Source organism: Oncorhynchus gorbuscha, linkage group LG12, assembly GCF_021184085.1.
Source record: "Oncorhynchus gorbuscha isolate QuinsamMale2020 ecotype Even-year linkage group LG12, OgorEven_v1.0, whole genome shotgun sequence".
Taxonomy (NCBI): Eukaryota; Metazoa; Chordata; class Actinopteri; order Salmoniformes; family Salmonidae; genus Oncorhynchus; species Oncorhynchus gorbuscha.
Window position 1 is genome coordinate 68,705,982 of NC_060184.1, and position 26,689 is coordinate 68,732,670.

General features: G+C 49.3%; 1 protein-coding gene across 2 annotated transcripts; it reads left to right on the top strand.

The window, feature by feature from the left end:
- Positions 1-541: 541 nt before the first annotated feature.
- On the top strand, positions 542-25,188 carry pan3 (poly(A) specific ribonuclease subunit PAN3). 2 transcript variants are annotated; one of them, XM_046292795.1, is made up of 19 exons: positions 547-733; positions 874-1,214; positions 2,328-2,443; positions 2,897-2,978; positions 3,106-3,287; positions 4,956-5,100; positions 5,463-5,695; positions 5,821-5,925; positions 6,160-6,217; positions 7,331-7,492; positions 7,614-7,730; positions 7,840-7,941; positions 11,216-11,381; positions 12,429-12,516; positions 13,714-13,853; positions 14,191-14,320; positions 17,978-18,042; positions 20,454-20,592; positions 23,573-25,188. In XM_046292795.1, the coding sequence occupies exons 2-19, from the start codon at positions 884-886 to the stop codon at positions 23,714-23,716; spliced, it is 2,505 nt and encodes an 834-aa protein (XP_046148751.1). In that variant the 5' UTR covers positions 547-733; positions 874-883; the 3' UTR covers positions 23,717-25,188. The 2 variants fall into 2 exon arrangements, with proteins under 2 accessions (XP_046148752.1, XP_046148751.1); XM_046292796.1 differs by lacking the exons at positions 13,714-13,853; positions 14,191-14,320; positions 17,978-18,042; positions 20,454-20,592; positions 23,573-25,188 and adding an exon at positions 13,480-13,686 and having other exon boundaries at positions 542-1,214.
- Positions 25,189-26,689: the final 1,501 nt, after the last annotated feature.

A 26,689-nucleotide genomic window follows, 5' to 3' on the forward strand; every position in this document is an offset into this window, starting at 1 on the left:
CATTTTCATTGGATTGATAATAATATTATTGTAGGACCATAGGTATTTTACTTTACAGAAATGTCTTTATCAAGTGATTACTGAGTAATCCAATGACTGGTGAAATGTCAAAGGAATACTGTGTAGTGCCTGCTACAATGTAACAAACAGCCCTAAATGTTGGCTTGCTATAATGTGACATGACATTTAGCCTTTTCTGTGACATCAGTGATTTACTACATCACAGAGGTTTAATATCACACGTCACTTGCACTTTCATGACTGCATATTCTATACAACGATTGGGTATGGTGACAAACTAACATATTTCTGTATAGGAAATCGTTGTTTCTGTACACAGACAAAAAAGCTGTCCCTCAGTCAAAGCCGCTTCACATGTCACTGGGGCGTATTCATTACGCCGAACCTGTTGCTAACCGTTTCTTAAACGGAACGAAACGGGGCGGGACCTACCTGAATTTGTCTAATAGAAACGGTTGTTTTCGTTTCAAAAATGAAACGTTTTGCAACAGTTTGGACTAATGATTACACACTTTGCTTTGTAGCAAGCTACCCACAATGCAATGCTATGCTAGCTGGTTCCTAGCGGAGTAGCAAGAGAGCAGAAAACAACAACAACAAGGGTGAACGAGGTTCAACAACAGGCTAGCTACTAGCTAGGCCAGCTACATGGGTAGCGACAAAAACGACCAGGATTTATCAAACGCGATGGCCTTATCATCTAGACGTATATGTGAGTGATGTAATTTTAGGTTTGGACGAATCATATGTGCTGTTGCATATCGCTTTGCATTTACATTAATCTAACCCAGCTCGAGAGCAAGCTAATTAGCAATCGACGTCTCTCTATGTTCGAATATTTTCCGGCGGCAGCAGCGGTGCCATGAACAGTGGACTCCCAGCTTCAGCTGCTCCGCTCGGGGGTGTCGGAATTCCCTGCGTCAAGGTGAAGTTCTGCCGATACTACGCAAAGGACAAGACTTGCTTTTATGGGGACGAGTGTCAGTTTTTGCACGAGGAACCGTCCATGGTAAACATGTCTCTTCATGGTGGAGGAAGCCCCGTCCCTTTATCCATGTCAGGAGGAGCCGTGACGGCAGCGGGGTATCCGCTTAGTGCACCCCCGGCCTGCCCGGTAGGGGTGCCGACCGTCACCAAAAAGAGCGACTCTCTTGGTTCTGCAGGCACGGCTCTGGATGGACAGCTGTTAACCAGTGAGTATGCTTGGTCTGGTTGCCCCCTGTTCGACACGACAGGGCCTAGCACATCCTCATCGGTGGTTGTTGGTTTTGGGGCGTGTGAGTGGCTTTGTTAAAATTGAGCCCGGGGATTCTTTGAGGCCCCTGCGCCCAAAACGTGTTTTTCAAGCTACACAATCAAGCATACCTAATTAAAGTGTCCAAGCACTAAAGTTTTCATCCAGCGTCGACGCTTGAGCTCCTTCAAATAATGCATTTAGCTAACTGAGACAATTCAGTATTTTGTATTTGACCGCTTCAAGACATGAGTGGGCAAATTCAGACAATCATTGGCTAACTTGTTAACTATCAAACTATGGCTAAACAACTTAGCCTAGTCATAATCAACTCTTGCAAAATCATAATTTGTGGCAAATTAACGTTTACACAACTCTTGCAATAACTACGTTAACGCGCTAGTTAATGCATCTAGCTAGTTAATGTGGAATAGTTTGGAAGCGAGATATTTTATCATTCTTGTCTTCATGCATGAGGATGGCTAGCTAGCTTACATGCTAACCCAAAACAGCTGCTGCAGTGTTATGAAGTCCCTTTATTTAGTAGCTAGTTAGCATAATTAACTAGCAACATATTGCAACCACCACGATATGGTATGCGATATAATTGAACTATGCACAATGACACGTTTGATTGCAACGTGGATATTATCATTTTGCACACAAGTTGGCTAGCTAGCTGACTGGATATAGTTTAAGTGTTTACATCTTCTCAAGAAGCTTGCTGATTGGCTACTCATCTGTAACGGACCAGTCCTGCAAATGAAGACAGTCAACATTAGTTAAACGACTTTTGTGCATTACGTGCATTTTGCTTCACACAGCCATTTAATGAATGAGATTCTTGTTGACTCTTTAAGGGAGAAAGTGAGCTGTTCTTTAATTGAGATGTTTTCGACCAGCAACTGGCCAAACAATACATTAGGCTGACAGTCTGTTTGGCATCGCTTGTCTCAGTCTCTATAATGTTTTCCAAACATTGAATAGGACATTTACCAGGACCATCCAGATCTTGTGCCTGTGTAGTAGAAGGGATGTCTGATTCTGAACCCCTCATCCTTGTCCTCTGCAGTCCCTGGTATGGAGGGTGGGACTGATGCTAATCTGACCAACTCCTACTTCAGCAGCAGCTTTATTGGGGTGAATGGCTTCGGGAGCCCCGCAGAGTCTAAATACTCAATGATGCAGGTATGACCAGCCTCCGAATGAAACTATATAGTACTGACTGAACAGATGCACTCAAGTGTACCGGTACCAGCTTTAGCTCTACGGTAAATGAGGAAATATGGGTCAATTACTGAATGATAGTGCTAATGTGGAAAAGGTGTTCTTCTTGTATGTTAATCAGAAAGTCTAGTTCAGTACTGGTCCAAAGACAATTCATTGCATAGGCCTTGGTACTTGTTTATTTCAACTGTGCTCGTATGTAGGCTATTTAATCTGTCATTGGAACCAGATTTATACACCTAAGCAGAATTCCAAAACAATCAGCCAGTGATGCAGATACTAATGGGAATTATTTTGCTACAGACTAGTAGTACCTTTTAAGAAAATCAGGGTTGTTTGCTTTGCTAGGAAATGTTAGCTAACTAAGAGAGTACACTTTTAAGCATCTGTGTTTTGTTTGTGATTGTTTTGTAGAGAATGACCAGCAGCAGCAGCAGCAGCAGTTCTCCCAGTCTCCTTGATGATGGTGAAAAGAACTTTAGCCACAGCGCTCACGGTAAGAAGTTAGAACCCAGCACCTACAGAACACTTTATGTATCAGATCATTGACACTAATAACTGTAGAATTATAATTTAAGTAGTTTCTAACTCTTTGATTGGAACACCCATGACATCACTGACAGATCTATTCCATGGAACCCTGGCAGTTGGACCAGGTCAGAGTTGTGGGTCAATGGAAAACTCTCCGTGGACAACACAGTCTTCATTCCCTCTCCCTCTATGTCCTCTTCCTGATCCAGTTAGTTCTCCCATATCTTCACTCTTCAGTGACTTTGGTGCTCTGAGCATATCACAAAGGAGAAAGGTAAGAGCACCACTATCCTGGGTCCTGGTGCGGTTATCAACCAAGGGTAATAGTTGGATTTTGAGGTGTTTATTGTGTTTTTTTAGGGCCTACTGTGGAAAATGGTTCAACCTAAACCCATCCGTGGTGGTTGGGTTGTGTGTTTTCTCTAGCTAATGTCATCCTGTCTCTGTTGGTTGTTTTATACACTCCCCTACGTATTTATTTGGACAGTGAAGCTAAAACTTTTAATTTGGCTCTGTACTCAAGCATTTCGGATTTGAGATCAAATGTTCTGAGGCAAGATTACAAAAAGTCACCTTTTTATTTGAGTGTGTTTTCATGTTTTGTTTATATTTAGAAATGGAGGTGTCATAGGTATTTGGAGAAATTTCATTTATAGTGTATTCAATTTTGTCAAGTTTAGTATTTGTTCCCATATTCTTAGCACGCAATGACTACATCAAGCTTGTGACTCTTACAAACTTGTTGGATACATTTGCAGTTTGTTTTGGTTATGTTTCGGATTATGTTGTGCCCAATAGAAATAATGTTAAATAATGTATTGTCATTTTGAAGTCACTTTTATTGTAAATAATAATAGAACGTTTCTGAACACTTCTACATGAATGTGGATGCTACCAATATTACAGATAATCATGAATGAATTGTGATTAATGATGAGTGAGAAAGGGATATCATACGCCCGCCAAAAATGCTAACCTCCCTTGTTATTGGTAATGGGGAGAGGTTAGTATGTTTTGGGGGCATGATCTTTGTGCATCTGCAGCTTTCTCACTCATCATTGTTCACGATTCATGGCACAATCGATGCCATAACCAATTGCATTACAGCTAAAACCAGCTTTGATCGGTCTTAAATATCCCTAGTTGCATTCACTGAAATTGGCATATTTCTCCCACCTCTCCCACCTCAGCGCAAACCAGCTGATTTTTAGACTGGTAAATTGCTGAACCTGGTGCAATAGCTGGAAAATGCCAGTGCGCCAGATTTTACATGATGAAATTGCAAACTAATGTGCGTTTGACAGTTCCACCTCCTTAACGCCAGCTGAAAATAGAGCCCTATAAGTGAATTTATCCAATTAATAGTGACACCTTCAAATGGGGGGACTAGATGCTTTTATTTCTAAACGGTTAAACGGATGTGTATGAAAATACCCTCAAATAAAGTGACACTGTACTATCATCCATGGATGCAACTATCACTGGGGACGTTCTGAAATGTTATTTTTGTCTCCCCGTGTTTTATTATTGAAATGTGATACAAAACAAGGCAATAGTGTGCTTAAGGACCATGCGGACACAGGCCTCCGAGGGATTAGGCAGGCTGTTTGGAGTATTTATCCGACTGGATAAAAAAATGTATGTTGTTCCCCCCCACTTCGAAAACTAAAGTTGCACCCCTGATGTCTACTCATATAAAACATTTGCGCTCAAATCCAAAATGCTGGAGTATAGAGCCAATTTAAGAATTTGAGGTTCACTGTCCAAATAAATCCATAGAGAAATGTATGTTTTCCAGTATACAATGAAGCCAACGCTGCTTACAAGGAAACAAACATTATACTAACACAATCTCTGATGAAGCAGAACAACTTAATCTAATTCTAATATTATGCATCTCTCGCTCTTTCTCTCTCACGCTCCCTCTCGCTCGCTCTCCCAGGCTCCCAACCCTACAGCCAATGAGTTCATCCCTAAGGGGGTTCCCCGCATGGCCACTATGGTCCAGTCCAGTGTTCCAGCCTTCCCCTTGCCCCTCTTCCCCCACCCCAGCCTCAGCAGCTCCACCGCCGCTGCCCTAGCACCCGGTGAGCCATCCACTACAGAAACCACTTCATTCTCTGACTTAGAACCCACCAACCAAGGGGTTGTATTGCTTTCAGCCCTGCTCTCTTTTTGCACCATATCGTAGATATGTCAGGTTGAGTGAGTTTGCAGAGGTTCTCTAATGATGTTACTTCCCATTGTTCTCCTGGCAAACAGGTGAATGGACTCCATACAATGGAGATGCTCTAGAAAAAACAACAGACAATGTATTATTCAAGTAAATCCCCAGCATGATGAATTCCACCATAGTCAGTCACCCGTTAGAACAATGATTGGAGCCACCCCAATGAACTCTGTACCTCTGCTTAACCAATGTCCTCTCTGGTATCCCCCCTCTCCACAGGGATGTCTCTTTCTGCAGGGTCCTCCCCCCTCCACTCCCCCAAAATCACCCCCCACACCTCCCCTGCCCCACGCCGGCGCAGCCACACCCCCAACCCCAACAACCCCAATCCGGCTAACTACATGGTGCCCACCAGTGTGTCTGACCAGGGGGCCCACATCATCCAGAAGGAGACGGTGGGGGGGACCACCTACTTCTACACCGACAACACCCCCGCTCCCATGGCCGGGATGGTACGTTCCATTTAGTTGCCTTTACTGACGGCATTGAACATAAATTCCTCATTATCATCAGTGGACTGTCAGTTATGATTTCTCCATCAATAGGAAGTACAGTCGTTAAATGTGTTTTTGTGCAGGTGTTTCCTACCTACCACATCTACCCCCCCACTGCTCCCCACGTGGCCTACATGCAGCCCAAAGCCAACGCTCCGTCCTTCTTCATGGCTGATGAACTCCGACAGGTACCCCCCCTGTCTCTAATTTGTCTGTATCTCTCTCTTCACCACCCTGGTTCTTCCTGTCTGAAACCAACTTTCTGTTTCCCTTTTGGTCCCTTCTCTCTTTTGCCCTGTCTCCATGTTTGACTCTTTCTCTCTCATCTACCTGGTTCTGTTTGTCTGGCTCTGTTCTAATCCTCCAATCATACTGTGATGTCAGTGTTGATCTCTGATGTCATTTCCTATGGTTCCCTGTAGGAGCTGATAAACAGACATCTAATCACCATGGCTCAGATCGACCAGTCAGAGAACACCGGTAAAGCATTCCTTCCCTGATTGGCTGAATAGAGGTAGTGGAGGGGCTATTATTGGAGTTGTGGTCATTGTGGACAGTTGATATGGGTTCTGACGTTGTGGTCATTGTTGGACAGTTGAAATGTGTTCTGACGGTATGGTTGTGTAGCTTCTGTTGCGGTCGTTGTGGAGTTTCCTTGCTGGCTGAAAGTGAGACTCGCAGCTGAGTCGTGTCTCTGTCTGTAGGATTCCTGACGACAGTTTACACACACACACACACACACACACACACACACACACACACACACACACACACACACACACACACACACACACACACACACACACACACACACACACACACACACACACACACACACACACACACACACACACACACACACACACACACACACACACACACACACACACACACACACACACACACACACACACACACACACACACACACACACACACACACACACACACACACACTCAAATAGTCACACTGGTTGATTTATAGAACATTGTCAAGTTGTTCAACTATAAAAACTTAAGATGAAGATGAGTGTCAACTGATGTATTTGATGTAGACATTGTGTGTTGGTGTATATACGCTGTGTACACCCCCCCTTTGCCTTCAGAACAGCCTTAATTTGTCAGGGCAGGGACTCTACAAGGTATCAAGCGTTCCACAGGGAGGCTGGCCCATGTTGACTCATTGCTTCCCACAGTTGTGTCAAGTTGGCTGGATGTCCTTCGGGTGGTGGACCATTCTTGATACACTTGGGAAACTTGAGCATGAAAAACCCAGCAGCGTTGCAGTTCTTGACACACTCAAACCGGTGCCAGGCACCTAGTACCATACCCTGTTCAATGGCACTTAAATCTTTTGTCTTGTCCATTCACCCTCTGAATGACACACATACACAATCCATGTCTCAATTGTCTCAAGTCTTAAAACTCCTTATTTAACCTGTCTCCCCTCCTTCAACTACACTTGTTAAAACAAGTGACATCAATAAGCGATGATAGGTTTCAGCTGATCAGTCTGTCAAGGAAAGAGCAGGTGTTTGTAATGTTTTGTCCACTCCGTGTACGTGTGTTCTCATGATGTGTATCCCTGTCCCAGGTGTTCCCTCTGAGGTGGATAGCTACCACAGCCTGTTTCCCCTGGAGCCTGTCCCCCCTCCCAACCGCCTGCAGAAGACCAGCAACTTCAGCTACATCACTTCCTGCTACAAGGCCGTCAACAGCAAGGACGACCTGCCTTACTGCCTGAGGAGGGTACATGGTGAGACCACACACACACTTTTCCTTCATGTCCTTGATTTTAAATGATCAGCCTTGATTGAAAATAAAAGGATTCCTGAGTGGTCATGTTCTCTAAATGTCTTTCCTGTGTGTGTGTCCAGGTTTCAGGCTGGTGAACACCAAGTGTATGATGCTGGTGGACATGTGGAAGAAGATTCAGCACTCCAACTCTGTTACCCTGAGGGAGGTCTTCACCACCAAGGCCTTTGGAGACCACTGTGAGTTGTGTGTGTGTGTGGGGGGGTCTCTAAGTGTGTTTCCATTGGTTTTTGTTTCAGTGTATGTTTGATTCATAACCCCCACACTAACCTCCTGTTTCTCTCCCAGCGTTGGTGTTTTCCTATGACTTCCATGCGGGGGCAGAGACCATGTTTAGCAGGCACTTCAACGACCCCACTGCAGACTCCTACTTCACCAAGAGGAAGTGGGGTGAGTCTTTTTCCACCTCTTTCATACTGACCCCAACGTACCCCTTCCACCTCTCTCATACCCGCCCCAACGTACCCCCTCCACCTCTCTCATACCCGCCCCAACGTACCCCCTCCACCTCTCTCATACCCGCCCCAACGCACCCCCTCCACCTCTCTCATACCCGCCCCAACGTACTCCCTCCACCTCCACAACTCTCCCTCCATACTCATACTGACCCCAACGTACTCCCTCCACCACTCTCATACTGACCCCAACGTACCCCCTCCACCACTCTCATACTGACCCCAACGTACCCCCTCCACCACTCTCATACTGACCCCAACGTACCCCCTCCACCACTCTCATACTGACCCCAACGTACGCCCTCCACCACTCTCATACTGACCCCAACACCAACGCCCTCCACCACTCTCATACTGACCCCAACGTACTCCCTCCACCTCTCTCACACTGACACCAACGTACCCCCTCCACCACTACTCATACTGAACTCAACGTACCCCCTCCACCTCTCTCACACTGACCCCAACAGACCCCCAATGCATTCCTCCTCCACCTCTCACACTGACCCCAACGTACCCCCTCCACCTCTCTCACTGACACCAACTTACTCCCTCCACCTCTCTCATACTGACCCCAACGTACCCCTCCACCTCTCTCATACTGACCCCAACGTACTCCCTCCACTGCTCTCATACTGACCCCCCTCCACCTCTTCATACTGACCCTCCACCCTCCATTCCCTCCCTCCACCTCTTTCATACTGACCCCCAATGCATTCCTCCCTCCACCTCTTTCATACTGACCCCAACTTACTCCCTCCACCTCTCTCATACTGACTCCGTCCCCCCTCTACCACTCTCATACAGACCCCAACAAACTCCCTCCACCGCTCTCATATTGACCCCAACGTACTCCCTCCACCGCTCTCATATTGACCCCAACGTACCCCCACCACCGCTCTCATATTGACCCCAACGTCCACCCCCACCACCGCTCTCATATTGACCCCAACGTACCCCCACCACCGCTCTCATATTGACCCCAACGTGCCCCCACCACCGCTCTCATATTGACCCCAACGTACCCCCACCACCGCTCTCATATTGACCCCAACGTACCCCCACCACCGCTCTCATATTGACCCCAACGTACCCCCACCACCGCTCTCATATTGACCCCAACGTACCCCCACCACCGCTCTCATATTGACCCCAACGTGCCCCCACCACCGCTCTCATATTGACCCCAACGTACCCCCACCACCGCTCTCATATTGACCCCAACGACCCCAACCCCCACCACCGCTCTCATATTGACCCCAACGTACCCCCCACCACCGCTCTCATATTGACCCCAACGACCCCCACCACCGCTCTCATATTGACCCCAACGTACCCCCACCACCGCTCTCATATTGACCCCAACGTACCCCCACCACCGCTCTCATATTGACCCCAACGTACCCCCACCACCGCTCTCATATTGACCCCAACGTACCCCCCACCACCGCTCTCATATTGACCCCAATGTACCCCCACCACCGCTCTCATATTGGCCCCAACGTACCCCCACCACCGCTCTCATACTGGTCCCAACGTACCCCCACCACCGCTCTCATACGGGCCCCAATGCATTCCCCTTCCGCCTCATACTGGTCCCAACGTACCCCCACCACCGCTCTCAGACGGGCCCCAATGCATTCCCCTTCCACCTCTCTCATACTGACCCCAATGTACTCCCTCCACGGTGTCTCTGTGAGGTGAACGGTGCTAGCGGTGTCTCTGTGAGGTGACCGGTGCTAGCGGTGTCACTGTGAGGTGACCGGTGCTAACGGGGTCTCTGTGAGGTGACCGGTGCTAGCGGGGTCTCTGTGAGGTGACCGGTGCTAGCTGCGTCTCTGTGAGGTGACCGGTGCTAGCTGCGTCTCTGTGAGGTGACCGGTGCTAACGGTGTCTCTGTGAGGTGACCGGTGCTAGCTGCGTCTCTGTGAGGTGACCGGTGCTAGCTGCGTCTCTGTGAGGTGACCGGTGCTAACGGGGTCTCTGTGAGGTGACCGGTGCTAACGGGGTCTCTGTGAGGTGACCGGTGCTAACGGGGTCTCTGTGAGGTGACCGGTGCTAGCTGCGTCTCTGTGAGGTGACCGGTGCTAGCTGCGTCTCTGTGAGGTGACCGGTGCTAGCTGCGTCTCTGTGAGGTGACCGGTGCTAACGGGGTCTCTGTGAGGTGACCGGTGCTAGCTGCGTCTCTGTGAGGTGACCGGTGCTAACGGGGTCTCTGTGAGGTGACCGGTGCTAGCTGCGTCTCTGTGAGGTGACCGGTGTTAACGGGGTCTCTGTGAGGTGACCGGTGCTAGCTGCGTCTCTGTGAGGTGACCGGTGTTAACGGGTCTCTGTGAGGTGACCGGTGCTAGCTGCGTCTCTGTGAGGTGACCGGTGCTAACGGGGTCTCTGTGAGGTGACCGGTGCTAGCTGCGTCTCTGTGAGGTGACCGGTGCTAGCTGCGTCTCTGTGAGGTGACCGGTGCTAGCTGCGTCTCTGTGGGGTGACCGGTGCTAACGGGGTCTCTGTGAGGTGACCGGTGTTAACGGGGTCTCTGTGGGGTGACCGGTGTTAACGGGGTCTCTGTGGGGTGACCGGTGCTAACGGGGTCTCTGTGAGGTGACCGGTGCTAGCTGCATCTCTGTGAGTGTGGTAAAGGGGTGTAGGGGGTGGATGTTTGTGGTGCCAGCACTAACAGTTGCTGGTCTGTGTGATAGTAGGGATGTCGTGTGTGGTTGCTGGTGTGCTCATGCTGTAGGTAGGGGGAAGCTGTGGCTGAAACTGATCCTGAGATAGGTGCTATAGCTACTAGGCAGGCCCAGAGGAAGCAGAGCCTCTCAGCCTCTATGACCACCATTGTAATTACTACTCTATATCACACTAACACCTCTCTCAAGTGTTCATTGTGTGTGTGTTGTATGTCTGTGACTGCGTGTCTTGACATTTGGTTCCCAAGTGGTGCAGCGGTCTAAGGCACTACATCTTAGTGCTTGAGGCGTCACTACAGACACCCTGGTTTGAATCCAGGCCGTGATTGGGAGTCCCATAGGGTGGTGCACAATTGATCCAGCTTTGTACGCGTTTGTCCGGTGTAGGCTGTCATTGTAAATAAGAATTTGTTATTCTGACTTGCCTAGTTAAATAAACAAAACTGGCCTAGGAAGTCTATCCTTTTTATTTGAGAAGCCTCTATGTGTTTCTAATCGTGTGAGTCTGGTGCCCCCCTGTAGGACAGCACGAGCCCCCACCACCCCGGCAGCATGCTGGTCTACTTCCTGAGTCTCTGATCTGGGCCTACATCGTTCAGCTGAGCTCAGCTCTCAGAACCATCCACACTGCTGGCCTGGCCTGCAGGGTCATGGACCCCAGCAAGATCCTCATCACCGGCAAGACCAGGTAGACACACACACACACCTTGCAGGTGCACACACACACACACATGCACACCTTGCAGGCGCACACACACATGCACACCTTGCAGGCGCACACACACACACACATGCACACCTTGCAGGCGCACACACACATGCACACCTTGCAGGCACACATAATAGTGACCAAGGTTATGGATCCCAGCAAGGTCCATGTTTTCTGATACCAGGTAGAGACACAGATTTTTAATGTGACGCAGTGTGGTCAGAAACTGATAGCTACCTCAAACCAGTTCAATGTTGCAGCTGCTGTCTCTGTGTTAGTCCTGAATTCCCACCATTTCTGCATTGCTTGATTGTGGGCAAGCTACGTAAAGTTCCCTGCTAGGGAACTGTGTATAAACCATTGTGTCTGCAGCCCCCTGATGCTTATCTGGTGGCTTATTTCCTGTAGAGGAACAGTGAAAGCAGAAGCTCTGTATTAGTCCTGACTTCCTTTTTTCAGACTGCAGAATGTGGAGAACCCCCCCCCACACACACCCACACACACAGACCCCCCCCCACACACACACACACACACACACACACACACACACACACACACACACACCATGTTGTTTGTCCCTGCAGGTTACGGGTGAACTGTGTATAAACCATTGTGTCTGCAGCCCCCTGATGCTTATATGGTGGCTTATTTCCTGTAGAGGAACAGTGAAAGCAGAAGCTCTGTATTAGTCCTGGCTTCCTTTTTTCAGACTGCAGAATGTGGAGACCCCCCCCCCACACACACAGACCCCCCCCACACACACACACACACACACACACAGCTCACCATGTTGTTTGTCCCTGCAGGTTACGGGTGAACTGTGTATAAACCATTGTGTCTGCAGCCCCCTGATGCTTATCTGGTGGCTTATTTCCTGTAGAGGAACAGTGAAAGCAGAAGCTCTGTATTAGTCCTGGCTTCCTTTTTCAGACTGCAGAATGTGGAGACCCCCCACACACACAGACCCCCCCCCACACACACACACACACACACACACACAGCTCACCATGTTGTTTGTCCCTGCAGGTTACGGGTGAACTGTGTCGGGGTGTTTGATGTCTTAACGTTTGACAACAGTCAGACCAACCATGTGACCCTCATGCCACAGTACCAGGTACAGTAACCTCCCTCTCTGTCAGCCTGGCAGGACACAGCCTAGTTCTGATTCAGATGGACACATGGTTCTGTTCTGTACCCTGTTCGTGTGTGTGTGTGTGTGTGTGTGTGTGTGTGTGTGTGTGTGTGTGTGTGTGTGTGTGTTTGTGTGTTTGTGTGTGTGTGTGTGTCAATTTTCCTTCCTGGTATTCCCATTCAAACCGGAAATGTGTATTTTGTCAAGTACTTTAGTGGCCACATTGTATCAGCCATTTTGTTAGCCACAGTTTCTATTTTAGCATCTGCCACACAGCTAGTTTGGAGATCAAAATTTGAGATTGGACATTGTCTACACTAGCTGCGGCAAGAGGTTGCGTGTAGCCTGTACATGATAGTAAGCAATTCAATGTATAGATGCCATGCAGGTAAGTGATGACATCAGTTGAGAGAATATGGTAGACTGCTGGTGTAGTGATCACTGGTGTTTATGTGAATATGGTAGGGATGACTGGTGTTATGTGAATATGGTTGACTGCTGGTGTAGGGATGACTGGTGTTATGTGAATATGGTAGACTGCTGGTGTAGTGATCACTGGTGTTATGTGAATATGGTTGACTGCTGGTGTAGGGATGACTGGTGTTATGTGAATATGGTAGACTGCTGGTGTAGGGATGACTGGTGTTATGTGAATATGGTTGACTGCTGGTGTAGGGATGACTGGTGTTATGTGAATATGGTTGACTGCTGGTGTAGGGATGACTGGTGTTATGTGAATATGGTTGGTTGACTGCTGGTGTAGGGATGACTGGTGTGTGTGTGTGTATGTGTGTGTGTAGCAAGCGGACCTGATATCCCTGGGCAAGGTGGTGTTGGCCCCTCCCTGTAGTGTGTTTTGTTAACCCGTTTCTCGTGTGTGTGTGTGTGTGTGTGTGTGTGTGTGTGTGTGTGTGTGTGTGTGTGTGTGTGTGTGTGCTCTTGCAGCAAGCGGACCTGATATCCCTGGGCAAGGTGGTGTTGGCCCTGGCCTGTAACTCTCTGTGTGTGTGTGTGCTCTTGCAGCAAGCGGACCTGATATCCCTGGGCAAGGTGGTGTTGGCCCTGGCCTGTAACTCTCTGTGTGTGTGTGTGCTCTTGTAGCAAGCGGACCTGATATCCCTGGGCAAGGTGGTGTTGGCCCTGGCCTGTAACTCTCTGTATGTGTGTGTGCTCTTGCAGCAAGCGGACCTGATATCCCTGGGCAAGGTGGTGTTGGCCCTGGCCTGTAACTCTCTGGCTGGCACTCAGAGAGAGAACCTGCAGAAGGCCATGGAGTTGGTGTCAATCAACTACTCATCAGACCTCAAGAACCTCATCCTGTAAGACACCCACAGACAGAACCTGCACAAGGCTATGAAGCTGGTGTTAATCAACTTATCACACACCTGCAACAAACACTCACGTATGGCATCACATGTCCAACTCCAGTCCTCAAGGGCCGAGTGTCTGCAGGTTTTCACTCTTTCTTTCCACTTGATTGATGAATTAAAGGTCACTACTGAGTAAGGAACTCCCCTCACCAGTTTTTTTTGGTCTTAATTGGACACTAATTGAAAGACGAGAACAAGAGCCTCAGACGTGACCCTCCAGGAATTGAGTTTGACGCTCCTATGTTGTTAGTTCGGACTGACTGAAGTAATGCTGTCTGTGTTGTAGGTATCTGCTGACAGAGCAGTCAAGGCTGCGAAGCGTCAATGACATCATGCCCATGATCGGAGCTCGCTTCTACACACAGCTGGACGCATCACAGATGAGGAATGATGTCATCGAGGAGGACCTTGCCAAGGTACACACACTGTTGGGTCATGGTGTTCAACAGTAGCTAAGTTTTCATCCAGTTGGTGACAGATTTTCATGTGAATATTCTCAAATCTGCATACACACAATATGCTAATTTTCCCACCAGAGATGCTTCCATCCAATTGACTTGTTGATAATAAAAGGCTGTGCGTAAGGACTTATTTCAAATAACTTTTGCACTTAAATTCTTGCAAGTTAAATGGATTTTCATCTCATTTTCTACTTTACAGATGGGTTCTGTCATACATGTTGCGTTTATATAGCAAATGTGCACACTCTGGTGTTGGTATGTGTGCTGTAGCCAACAGCTGGCAGATACAGTGAAGGTAGACTACCTACATGATGAGATTGTTATGGACAAAAGAGTATTATTCTGTGAAATGGCAGCCAAGCATCGATCATCATGCCACCAGAGTAGGACCCTGGATATTTATTGGGAAGGAGCATCAAGCCTTCCCCACCCTGTGAAGTTAATCAGAAGTTAATCTGTAGCCTAATAAACGGAATGGTTTTCTGAGTTGTAGTGGGAGGGCCACACACCATGTTATCGTGTGACTCCAAGTTGACTTCGATATGATGGTTAGTTATTATATCAATATTTGCTCGTAAAGGCAATTCCCCTACCATTTCTTGCATAATTAATTTGACTGACGTAGAGATCCCACCGTGTCAAGCATATTTAGTATTGTCCACATGTTTCCATCAGGCCTGTCGTGACACTCTTTCCCCCGTCATGTACTTTACTCACATACGCATCAAAAGGCAGTGTGTGTTTTTGTGACCTCTGCTCTGTAGAAGGCGTGGTGAAGGGAAGGTGGCGAGGGTGAGGAAGGAGAGGGGTGTGGAGATGCAGGGTGTGGGCTGTGGTCCCCCTGTCCACTCTACAGCTTCTGCTTTCCTCTTCTGTCCTGCCCCCCCCTTCATTTTTGTTTTGGTGCTTGTATCAGGGAAGAGAGGGGTGAGTATGTCCTGTGTGAGCGGTTCTGCTGCCATCTTTAGCATTAAACAGGAAATGCCACCTTTCAGTCTATGAGTTGTCGGTGCGAGAGTCATGTTACTCCCTTGGTGTGGGGTTCCTGTTCAGATGGGTTTCTGGTAGTATTTTTATCCACATTAACCTTCATGCTTTTACACGTACTTCTCCTTCCTTACATACAACACAGATAAGCACCACTGTGTCGAATTGTGTTAACAACAGGAAATGGTGTGTGTGTTCATGCCCTCTGTGGGTTTGCATTGATGGGGACTTATTTAAAGGAACAATCTGCAGTTCAAAATATAAAAAAGTGGCCATCCCCCCCCTCTGTTTTGGAAAATAGTTGAAGGATAGGACTGGAGAAATGTAATCACTCTCAAATTCATAGATTTAGCGATGGATGCAAGGACTGACTGTCCGTGAGATCACAATTACTACACTGCTCAAAAAAATAAAGGGAACACTTAAACAAAACAATGTAACTCTAAGTCAATCACACTTCTGTGAAATCAAACTGTCCACTTAGGAAGCAACACTGATTGACAATACATTTCACATGCTGTTGTGCAAATGGAATAGACAACAGGTGGAAATTATAGGCAATTAGCAAGACACCCCCAATAAAGGAGTGGTTCTGCAGGTGGTGACCACAGACCCCTTCACATTTCCTATGCTTCCTGGCTGATGTTTTGGTCACTTTTGAATGCTGGCGGTGCTTTCACTCTAGTGGTAGCATGAGACAGAGTCTACAACCCACACAAGTGGCTCAGGTAGTGCAGCTCATCCAGGATGGCACATCAATGCAAGCTGTGGCAAGAAGGTTTGCTGTGTCTGTCAGCGTAGTGTCCAGAGCATGGAGGCACTACCAGGAGACAGGCCAGTACATCAGGAGATGTGGAAGAGGCCGTAGGAGGGCAACAACCCAGCAGCAGGACCGCTACCTCCGCCTTTATGCAAGGAGGAGCAGGAGGAGCACTGCCAGAGCCCTGCAAAATGACCTCCAGCAGGCCATAAATGTGTATGTGTCTGCTCAAACGGTCAGAAACAGACTCCATGAGGGTGGTATGAGGGCTCGACGTCCACAGATGGGGGTTGTGCTGCCCAACACCGTGCAGGACGTTTGGCATTTGTCAGAGAACACCAAGATTGGCAAATTCACCACTGTGCTCTTCACAGATGAAAGCAGGTTCACACTGAGCACGTGACAGAGTCTGGAGACGCCGTGGAGAATGTTCTGCTGCCTGCAACATCCTCCAGCATGACCGGTTTGGCGGTGGGTCAGTCATGGTGTGGGGTGGCATTTCTTTGGGGGGCCGCACAGCCCCCCATGTGCTCGCCAGAGGTAGCCTGACTGCCATTAGGTACCGAGATGAGATCCTCGGACCCCTTGTGAGACCATATGCTGGTGCGGTTGGCCCTGGGTTCCTCCTAATGCAAGACAATGCTGGACCTCATGTGGATGGAGTGTGTCAGCAGTTCCTGCAAGAGGAAGGCATTGATGCTATAGACTGGCCCGCCCGTTCCCCAGACCTGAATCCAATTGAGCACATCTGGGACATCATGTCTCGCTCCATCGACCAACGCCACGTTGCACCACAGACTGTCCAGGAGTTGGCGGATGATTTAGTCCAGGTCTAGGAGGAGATCCCGCAGGAGACCATCTGCCACCTCATCAGGAGCATGCCCAGGCGTTGTAGGGAGGTCATACAGGCACGTGGAGGCCACACACACTACTGAGCCTAATTTTGAGTTGTTTTAAGGACATTACATCAAAGTTGGATCAGCCTGTAGTGTGGTTTTCCACTTGAATTTTGAGTGTCACTCCAAATCCAGACCTCCATGGGTTGATACATTTTAATTTCCATTGATAATTTTTGTGTGATTTTGTTATCAGCACATTCAACTATGTAAAGAAAAAAGTATTTAAAAAGAATATTTCATTCATTCAGATCTAGGATGTGTTATTTTACTATTCCCTTTATTTTTTTGAGCAGTGTATAATTATATTTAGCAGACACTTTAACCAAAGTGACTTAGTCATTTGTGCATACATTTTACATATGGGTGGTCCCAGGAATCGAACCCACTATCCTGGTGTTACAAATGCCATGCTCTACCAACTGAGCCATAAAGATTTTATCAAAATATTGAGGCTATATTTATTCTTTATATTCTTCAAGAATCCATGGGTATATACCGTTTCATTTAAAAGTCCAAAAATGTATTGCAGATGGTCTGTTTAACTCCAGTAAAGTAATATACACTGAGTGTACAAAACATTAGGAACACCTGCTCTTTCCATGACAGACTGACCAGGTGAATCCAGGTGAAAGCTATGACCCCTTATTGAAGTCACTTGTTAAATCCACTTCAATCGGTGTAAGGAAGGGGAGGAGATGGGTTAAAGAAGGACTTTTAGACCGTGGATTATGCTCTGACAACTTGATGTTGTTTTGAGGGCAGAAAGGGAGGGTGCATCTTGATATTAGGAATGTTTTGTACTCTGTGTATAAATAATACTACCACCTACAGTTCACACAGACAAACACCTCTTCCAGTTGAAAATAATACATTCTGGACTTAACATCAATGGTTCATTTGACCCGTTGTGTTGTGGTTCTAGGAGTATGATATTTGACGAATCAAGTTGTTTTATATCTGTTGTAGGAGGTCCAGAATGGTCGTCTCTTCCGTCTGTTGGCTAAACTGGGCACCATCAACGAGAGGCCAGAGTAAGTACTGTATCACTCTGAAGTAAATGTTTCACATCGACCAATTGACTCCCTTCATTTCACACTTCTACAAGCTCTCTTCACTTGTTGGTGTCTAACTTTGTGTCTCTCTGTGGATTGATGGCAGCATTCGCATGAAACTGAAAGCGCGAACCACTGCTTTTAATCAGGGCAAGGTGTCTGGTAACATGTCCGAATATAAACAATGCAGCTATTCCCTCCGCAAGGCTATTAAACAAGCTAAGCGTCAGTACAGAGACAAAGTGGAATCTCAATTCAATGGCTCAGACACAAGAGGCATGTGGCAGGGTCTACAGTCAATCAAGGATTACAAGAAGGAACCCAGCCCAGTCACGGACCAGGATGTCTTGCTCCCAGGCAGACTAAATAACTTTTTTTGCCCGCTTTGAGGACAATACAGTGCCCCTGACACGGCCTGCAACGAAAACATGCGGTCTCTCCTTCACTGCAGCCGAGGTGAGTAAGACATTTAAACGTGTTAACCCTCGCAAGGCTGCAGGCCCAGACGGCATCCCCAGCCGCGCCCTCAGAGCATGCGCAGACCAGCTGGCCGGTGTGTTTACGGACATATTCAATCAATCCCTATACCAGTCTGCTGTTCCCACATGCTACAAGAGGGCCACCATTGTTCCTGTTCCCAAGAAAGCTAAGGTAACTGAGCTAAACGACTACCGCCCCGTAGCACTCACTTCCGTCATCATGAAGTGCTTTGAGAGACTAGTCAAGGACCATATCACCTCCACCCTACCTGACACCCTAGACCCACTCCAATTTGCTTACCGCCCAAATAGGTCCACAGACGATGCAATCTCAACCACACTGCACACTGCCCTAACCCACCTGGACAAAAGGAATACCTATGTGAGAATGCTGTTCATCGACTACAGCTCGGCATTCAACACCATAGTACCCTCCAAGCTCGTCATCAAGCTCGAGACCCTGGGCCTCAACCCCGCCCTGTGCAACTGGGTACTGGACTTCCTGACGGGCCGCCCCCAGGTGGTGAGGGTAGGCAACAACATCTCCTCCCCGCTGATCCTCAACACGGGGGCCCCACAAGGGTGCGTTCTGAGCCCTCTCCTGTACTCCCTGTTCACCCACGACTGCGTGGCCACGCACGCCTCCAACTCAATCATCAAGTTTGCGGACGACACAACAGTGGTAGGCTTGATTACCAACAACGACGAGACGGCCTACAGGGAGGAGGTGAGGGCCCTCGGAGTGTGGTGTCAGGAAAATAACCTCACACTCAACGTCAACAAAACTAAGGAGATGATTGTGGACTTCAGGAAACAGCAGAGGGAACTCCCCCCTATCCACATCGATGGAACAGTAGTGGAGAGGGTAGCTAGTTTTTAAGTTCCTCGGCATACACATCACAGACAAACTGAATTGGTCCACTCACACTGACAGCGTCGTGAAGAAGGCGCAGCAGCGCCTATTCAACCTCGGGAGGCTGAAGAAATTCGGCTTGTCACCAAAAGCACTCACAAACTTCTACAGATGCACAATCGAGAGCATCCTGGCGGGCTGTATCACCGCCTGGTACGGCAACTGCTCCGCCCTCAACCGTAAGGCTCTCCAGAGGGTAGTGAGGACTGCACAACGCATCACCGGGGCAAACTACCTGCCCTCCAGGACACCTACACCACCCGTGGTTACAGGAAGGCCATAAAGATCATCAAGGACATCAACCACCCGAACCACTGCCTGTTCACCCCGCTATCATCCAGAAGGCGAGGTCAGTACAGGTGCATCAAAGCTGGGACCGAGAGACTGAAAAACAGCTTCTATCTCAAGGCCATCAGACTGTTAAACAGCCACCACTAACATTGAGTGGCTGCTGCCAACACACTGTCATTGACACTGACCCAACTCCAGCCATTTTAATAATGGGAATTGATGGGAAATGATGTAAATATATCACTAGCCACTTTAAACAATGCTACCTTATATAATGTTACTTACCCTACATTATTCATCTCATATGCATATGTATATACTGTACTCTACATCATCGACTGCATCCTTATGTTATACATGTATCACTAGCCACTTTAACTATGCCACTTTGTTTACTTTGTCTACACACTCATCTCATATGTATATACTGTACTCGATACCATCTACTGTATGCTGCTCTGTACCATCACTCATTCATATATCCTTATGTACATATTCTTTATCCCCTTACACTGTGTATAAGACAGTAGTTTTGGAATTGTTAGTTAGATTACTTGTTGGTTATCACTGCATTGTCGGAACTAGAAGCACAAGCATTTCGCTACACTCGCATTAACATCTGCTAACCATGTGTATGTGACAAATAAAATTTGATTTGATTTGTGTGTCTCTGTGTGTCTGTGTCTCTCTCTGTGTCTCTCTGCCAGGTTTCAGAAGGACCGTACATGGTCGGAAACGGGGGACCGGTACCTGCTGAAACTGTTCAGAGACCACCTGTTCCACCAGGTGACGGAGTCTGGGACCCCCTGGATAGACCTCAGCCACATCGTCTCCTGCCTCAACAAAGTATGCCGCCTCCTCCTGCTCTTCCTGTGTTTCTCTCTTTCTCCCTCGCTCTATCTTTCTGCCTCTCTCTTCTCTGGGTCGTTCTCACCCTTCTTTCTGTCTTTTACTCAGTGCTCTTTCTCGTCACCCATCCCTCATCCCTTTTCTCATTCCCTTCTCTCATTTCCCTTTCATTCCCTTGTGCCTTCTCACACACACACACACACACACACACACACACACACACACACACACACACACACACACACACACACACACACACACACACACACACACACACACACACACACACACACACACACACACACACACACACACACACACACACACACACTCCTCACCCTCCCTCATCTCTACTCATCCCCCTTCTCTCCACTCTCCACTCACCTTCCCTCTTCTGCACTCACTCTCCACTCACTCACACTCCTCTCACTCACCCTCTCTTCCTCCTCTCACTCTCCACTCCGTCCTCTCCTCACTCTCCACTCACCCTCTTCTCCTCACTCTCCACTCACTCACCATCTGTCCTCTCCACTCACCCTCTGTCCTCTCCTCACTCTCCACTCACCCTCCGTCCTCTCCTCACTCACCCTCTGTCCTCTCCTCACTCTCCACTCACCCTCCGTCCTCTCCTCACTCTCCACTCACCCTCTGTCCTCTCCTCACTCTCCACTCACCCTCCGTCCTCTCCTCACTCTCCACTCACCCTCTTCTCACTCTCAACTCACTCACCATCTGTCCTCTCCACTCACCCTCCGTCCTCTCCTCACTCTCCACTCACCCTCTTCTCCTCACTCTCCACTCACCATCTGTCCTCTTCACTCTTCACTCTCCATTCACCCTCCCCCACTCCACACACTCTTCTCCTCACTCTCCACTCACCCTCCGTCCTCCTCACCCTCCGTCCTCTCCTCACTCTCCACTCACCCTCCGTCCTCTCCTCACTCTCCACTCACCCTCCGTCATATCCTCACTCTCCACTCACCCTCCGTCCTCCACTCACCCTCCGTCCTCTCCTCACCCTCCGTCCTCTCCTCACCCTCCGTCCTCTCCTCACTCTCCACTCACCCTCCGTCCTCTCCTCACTCTCCACTCACTCCCCTTCTCTCCACTCACCCTCCCTCCGCCTTCTCTCCTTCCGCTTCACCCACCCTCCTCACTCTCAACTCACCCTCTTCTCCTCTCCACTCACCCTCCGATTTCCCTCCCTCCGCTTCACTCACTCACACACTCCCCAACCACTCATCCTCTTCTCCTCTCCACTGACCCTCGCTCCTCTCCTCACTTTCCACCATCCTCTCATCACTCTCCAACCATCGTCCTCTCCACTCACCCTCTTCTCACTCTCCATCCTCATCTCTCTTTTCCACTCACCCTCTTCTCCTCACCCACTTCTCGTCACCCTCCTCTCCCACACTTCTCCTCACCATTCACCCACTTGTTCTCCTCCTCTCCCTCCAATTTCCCTCCCTCTGCTTCAATCACTCACACACTCCCCACCCTCCCTCCTCTCCACTCACCCTCTTCTCCTCACCCACCTCTCAACCTCCTCTCCCATCTCTGTGTAGCTGGACTACCAGTCTAGCAGTACTTATCGCTCTCTGTCTCCCGTCTCTCTGTGTAGCTGGACTACCAGTCTAGCAGTACTTATCGCTCTCTGTCTCCCGTCTCTCTGTGTAGCTGGACTACCAGTCTAGCAGTACTTATCGCTTTCTATCTCCCGTCTCTCTGTGTAGCTGGACTACCAGTCTAGGAGTACTTATCTCTCTCTGTCTCTTTCTTCTCTCTGTGTAGCTGGACTACCAGTCTAGGAGTACTTATCTCTCTCTTCTTTCTGTGTAGCTGGACTACCAGTCTAGCAGTACTTATTTCTCTGTGTAGCTGGACTACCAGTCTAGCAGTACTTATCTCTCTGTGTAGCTGGACTATCAGTCTAGCGGTACTTACATTTACATTTAAGTCATTTAGCAGACGCTCTTATCCAGAGCGACTTACAAATTGGACTACTTATCTCTCTCTGTCTCTGTGTAGCTGGACTACCAGTCTAGGAGTACTTATCTCTCTCTGTCTCTGGTCTCTGTGTAGCTGGACTACCAGTCTAGCAGTACTTATTTCTCTGTGTAGCTGGACTACCAGTCTAGCAGTACTTATCTCTCTGTGTAGCTGGACTATCAGTCTAGCGGTACTTATCTCTCTCTGTCTCTGTGTAGCTGGACTACCAGTCTAGCAGTACTTATCTCTCTCTCCCGTCTCTCTGTGTAGCTGGACTACCAGTCTAGCAGTACTTATTTCTCTGTGTAGCTGGACTACCAGTCTAACAGTACTTATTTATCTGTGTAGCTGGACTACCAGTCTAGCGGTACTTATATCTCTGTTTTGCTGGACTACCAGTCTAGCAGTACTTATCTCTCTCTGTCTCCCGTCTCTCTGTGTAGCTGGACTAGCAGTCTAGCAGTACTTATATCTCTGTTTTGCTGGACTACCAGTCTAGCAGTACTTATATCTCTATTTAGCTGGACTACCAGTCTAGCAGTGCTTATCTCTCTCTGTCTCCCGTCTCTCTGTGTAGCTGAACTACCAGTCTAGCAGTACTTATTTCTCTCTCTTGTCTCTCTGTGTAGCTGGACTACCAGTCTAGCAGAACTTATTTCTCTCTCCCGTCTCTCTGTGTAGCTGGAATACCAGTCTAGCAGTACTTATATCTCTGTTTAGCTGGACTACCAGTCTAGCAGCGCTTATCTCTCTCTGTCTCCCGTCTCTCTGTGTAGCTGAACTACCAGTCTAGCAGTACTTATTTCTCTCTCTTGTCTCTCTGTGTAGCTGGACTACCAGTCTAGCAGAACTTATTTCTCTCTCCCGTCTCTCTGTGTAGCTGGAATACCAGTCTAGCAGTACTTATCTCTCTCTCTCCCGTCTCTCTGTGTAGCTGGACTACCAGTCTAGCAGTACTTATCTCTCTCTCTCCCGTTTCTCTGTGTAGCTGGACGCGGGTGTGCCTGAGAAGATAAACCTGGTATCTCGTGATGAGAAGAGTGTTCTGGTGGTGACCTACTCAGACCTGAAGCGCTGCTTCGACAGTACCTTCCAGGAGTTGCAGCAGGCGGCTGCCACTGGCCCCCTGTAGCGCCCCTGCCGCCCCCCACACACAGGCAGCGGGGTGGGACTGCCTGAACCCTGAACCTGAAAGCACATTATTGCACTACATCGGAGGACCAGGCGCATAGTGATGGCATCATCAGAGGGGGCGGGACTTGCTGGATCAGTCACATACACTGTCTTAGCAACCAGGATAATTTTTTTGTTGTTTTCCTAAAAACCCAGCAGCTGCCACTACAAATAGTGGACAGAAACGGAAGCTGTGACGATGACAACAAGGATGATGAACACTGCATTATTTTATTTTAGAACTGGGGAACAAACGGATACTAAAAAAATAAACCAACCACATGGTATTGAACTTTTTCCTGCTTTTTTTCTGTGGAGGATTCACTATTTGACTTTTAATGAATGTGTAAGTGGCCTACGAGATGCACCTCCAGACAGAGCTGAAGTCACAGACACACACCGACACAGACTGAGAACTGAATAGAAATCAGGCTTTGTACTGCGTGTCTCTGCTGGAGACCACACCCCTTCATACCAACACATTAAGAGACGGGACAGACCACTGGATGCTTTCTAAGGGGGTGGTCAAAGAACCCATTCATGAAATGGGCCGGTCCAAGTCAGCCTTAGTTGTCGGTTCCCACTCAGAAAGGACAACCCACTGAGTTTTGGAGTAGGCTGTGGGTTGGGGACTCTGTTGAAACAGACCACAGAGGGGTGTGTTGTGTTTGTTAGAGCAGAGTCAGGCAGGCCAGGCAGCCCCTCCTTTATTGCTCAATGATGGACACTATTGTGGAAAATGTTGTGACACAAATTATGAACTCTGGGGATGGAACTGTTTTGTCAGCTCTGGGGTAGAACCCATGGATTGGGCATAACTAGAGAATGGAGCCAGTTCTGCCTCAATTATTTTCTTTGCTGCCTCCCTCCCTCTTTCTCCCTCCCCTGAAGGGCCCCTCTTTCTCCCTCTCCTGAAGGTCCCCTCCCTCCGTCTTTCTCCCTCCTGAAGGGCCCCTCCCTCCATCTTTCTCCCTCCTGAAGGGCCCCTCCCTCCATCTTTCTCCCTCTCCTGAAGGGCCCCTCCCTCCGTCTTTCTCCCTCTCCTGAAGGGCCCCTCCCTCCGTCTTTCTGCCTCTCCTGAAGGGCCCCTCCCTCCGTCTTTCTGCCTCTCCTGAAGGGCCCCTCCCTCCGTCTTTCTCCCTCTCCTGAAGGATCCCTCCCTCCGTCTTTCTCCCTCTCCTGAAGGGCCCCTCTTTCTCCCTCTCCTGAAGGGCCCCTCCCTCCGTCTTTCTCCCTCTCCTGAAGGGCCCCTCCCTCCGTTTTCTCCCTCTCCTGAAGGGCCCCTCCCTCCGTTTTTCTCCCTCTACTGAAGGGCCCCTCCCTCCGTCTTTCTCCCTCTCCTGAAGGGTCCCTCCCTCCGTCTTTCTCCCTCTCCTGAAGGGTCCCTCCCTCCGTCTTTCTCCCTCTCCTGAAGGGTCCCTCCCTCCGTCTTTCTCCCTCTCCTGAAGGGTCCCTCCCTCCGTCTTTCTCCCTCTCCTGAAGGGTCCCTCCCTCCGTCTTTCTCCCTCTCCTGAAGGGTCCCTCCCTCCATCTTTCTCCCTCTCCTGAAGGGTCCCTCCCTCCGTCTTTCTCCCTCTCCTGAAGGGCCTCTCCCTCTCCTGAAGGGCCCCTCCCTCCGTCTTTCTCCCTCTCCTGAAGGGTCCCTCCCTCCGTCTTTCTCCCTCTCCTGAAGGGTCCCTCCCTCCGTCTTTCTCCCTCTCCTGAAGGGCCTCTCCCTCTCCTGAAGGGCCCCTCCCTCAGTCTTTCTCCCTCTCCTGAAGGATCCCTCCCTCCGTCTTTCTCCCTCTCCTGAAGGGCCCCTCCCTCCGTCTTTCTCCCTCTCCTGAAGGGCCCCTCCCTCCGTTTTCTCCCTCTCCTGAAGGGCCCCTCCCTCCGTTTTTCTCCCTCTCCTGAAGGGTCCCTCCCTCCGTCTTTCTCCCTCTCCTGAAGGGCCCCTCCCTCCGTCTTTCTCCCTCTCCTGAAGGGCCCCTCCCTCCGTCTTTCTCCCTCTCCTGAAGGGTCCCTCCCTCCGTCTTTCTCCCTCTCCTGAAGGGTCCCTCCCTCCGTCTTTCTCCCTCTCCTGAAGGGTCCCTCCCTCCGTCTTTCTCCCTCTCCTGAAGGGTCCCTCCCTCCGTCTTTCTCCCTCTCCTGAAGGGTCCCTCCCTCCGTCTTTCTCCCTCTCCTGAAGGGCCTCTCCCTCTCCTGAAGGGCCCCTCCCTCCGTCTTTCTCCCTCTCCTGAAGGGCCTCTCCCTCTCCTGAAGGGCCCCTCCCTCCGTCTTTCTCCCTCTCCTGAAGGGTCCCTCCCTCCGTCTTTCTCCCTCTCCTGAAGGGCCTCTCCCTCTCCTGAAGGGCCCCTCCCTCCGTCTTTCTCCCTCTCCTGAAGGGTCCCTCCCTCCGTCTTTCTCCCTCTCCTGAAGGGTCCCTCCCTCCGTCTTTCTCCCTCTCCTGAAGGGTCCCTCCCTCCGTCTTTCTCCCTCTCCTGAAGGGTCCCTCCCTCCGTCTTTCTCCCTCTCCTGAAGGGTCCCTCCCTCCGTCTTTCTCCCTCTCCTGAAGGGTCCCTCCCTCCGTCTTTCTCCCTCTCCTGAAGGGTCCCTCCCTCCGTCTTTCTCCCTCTCCTGAAGGGTCCCTCCCTCCGTCTTTCTCCCTCTCCTGAAGGGTCCCTCCCTCCGTCTTTCTCCCTCTCCTGAAGGGTCCCTCCCTCCGTCTTTCTCCCTCTCCTGAAGGGCCCCTCCCTCCGTCTTTCTCCCTCTCCTGAAGGGCCCCTCCCTCCGTCTTTCTCCCTCTCCTGAAGGGTCCCTGGTGACCCTCTTCATTTGAGAATACGTTATGCTTTTTGTGATGATTCTTTCTTGCTGGTTCTTCTCACTTTACTCTGCTGTTGTGCAGTGATGCATGATGGGACATGGAAGGGACAGTCTTTCTTTCTGCCTCAACACAAATGTTTTTCTGTGG

Excerpts from the sequence above, each read along its gene's own strand:
- pan3 (XM_046292795.1), top strand. The coding sequence starts at position 884 with ATGAACAGTGGACTCCCAGCTTCAGCTGCTCCGCTCGGGGGTGTCGGA. Across the intron at positions 1,215-2,327 it reads GGATGGACAGCTGTTAACCA|TCCCTGGTATGGAGGGTGGG; the intron begins GTGAGTATGCTT and ends TGTCCTCTGCAG. Across the intron at positions 13,854-14,190 it reads GACCTCAAGAACCTCATCCT|GTATCTGCTGACAGAGCAGT; the intron begins GTAAGACACCCA and ends TCTGTGTTGTAG.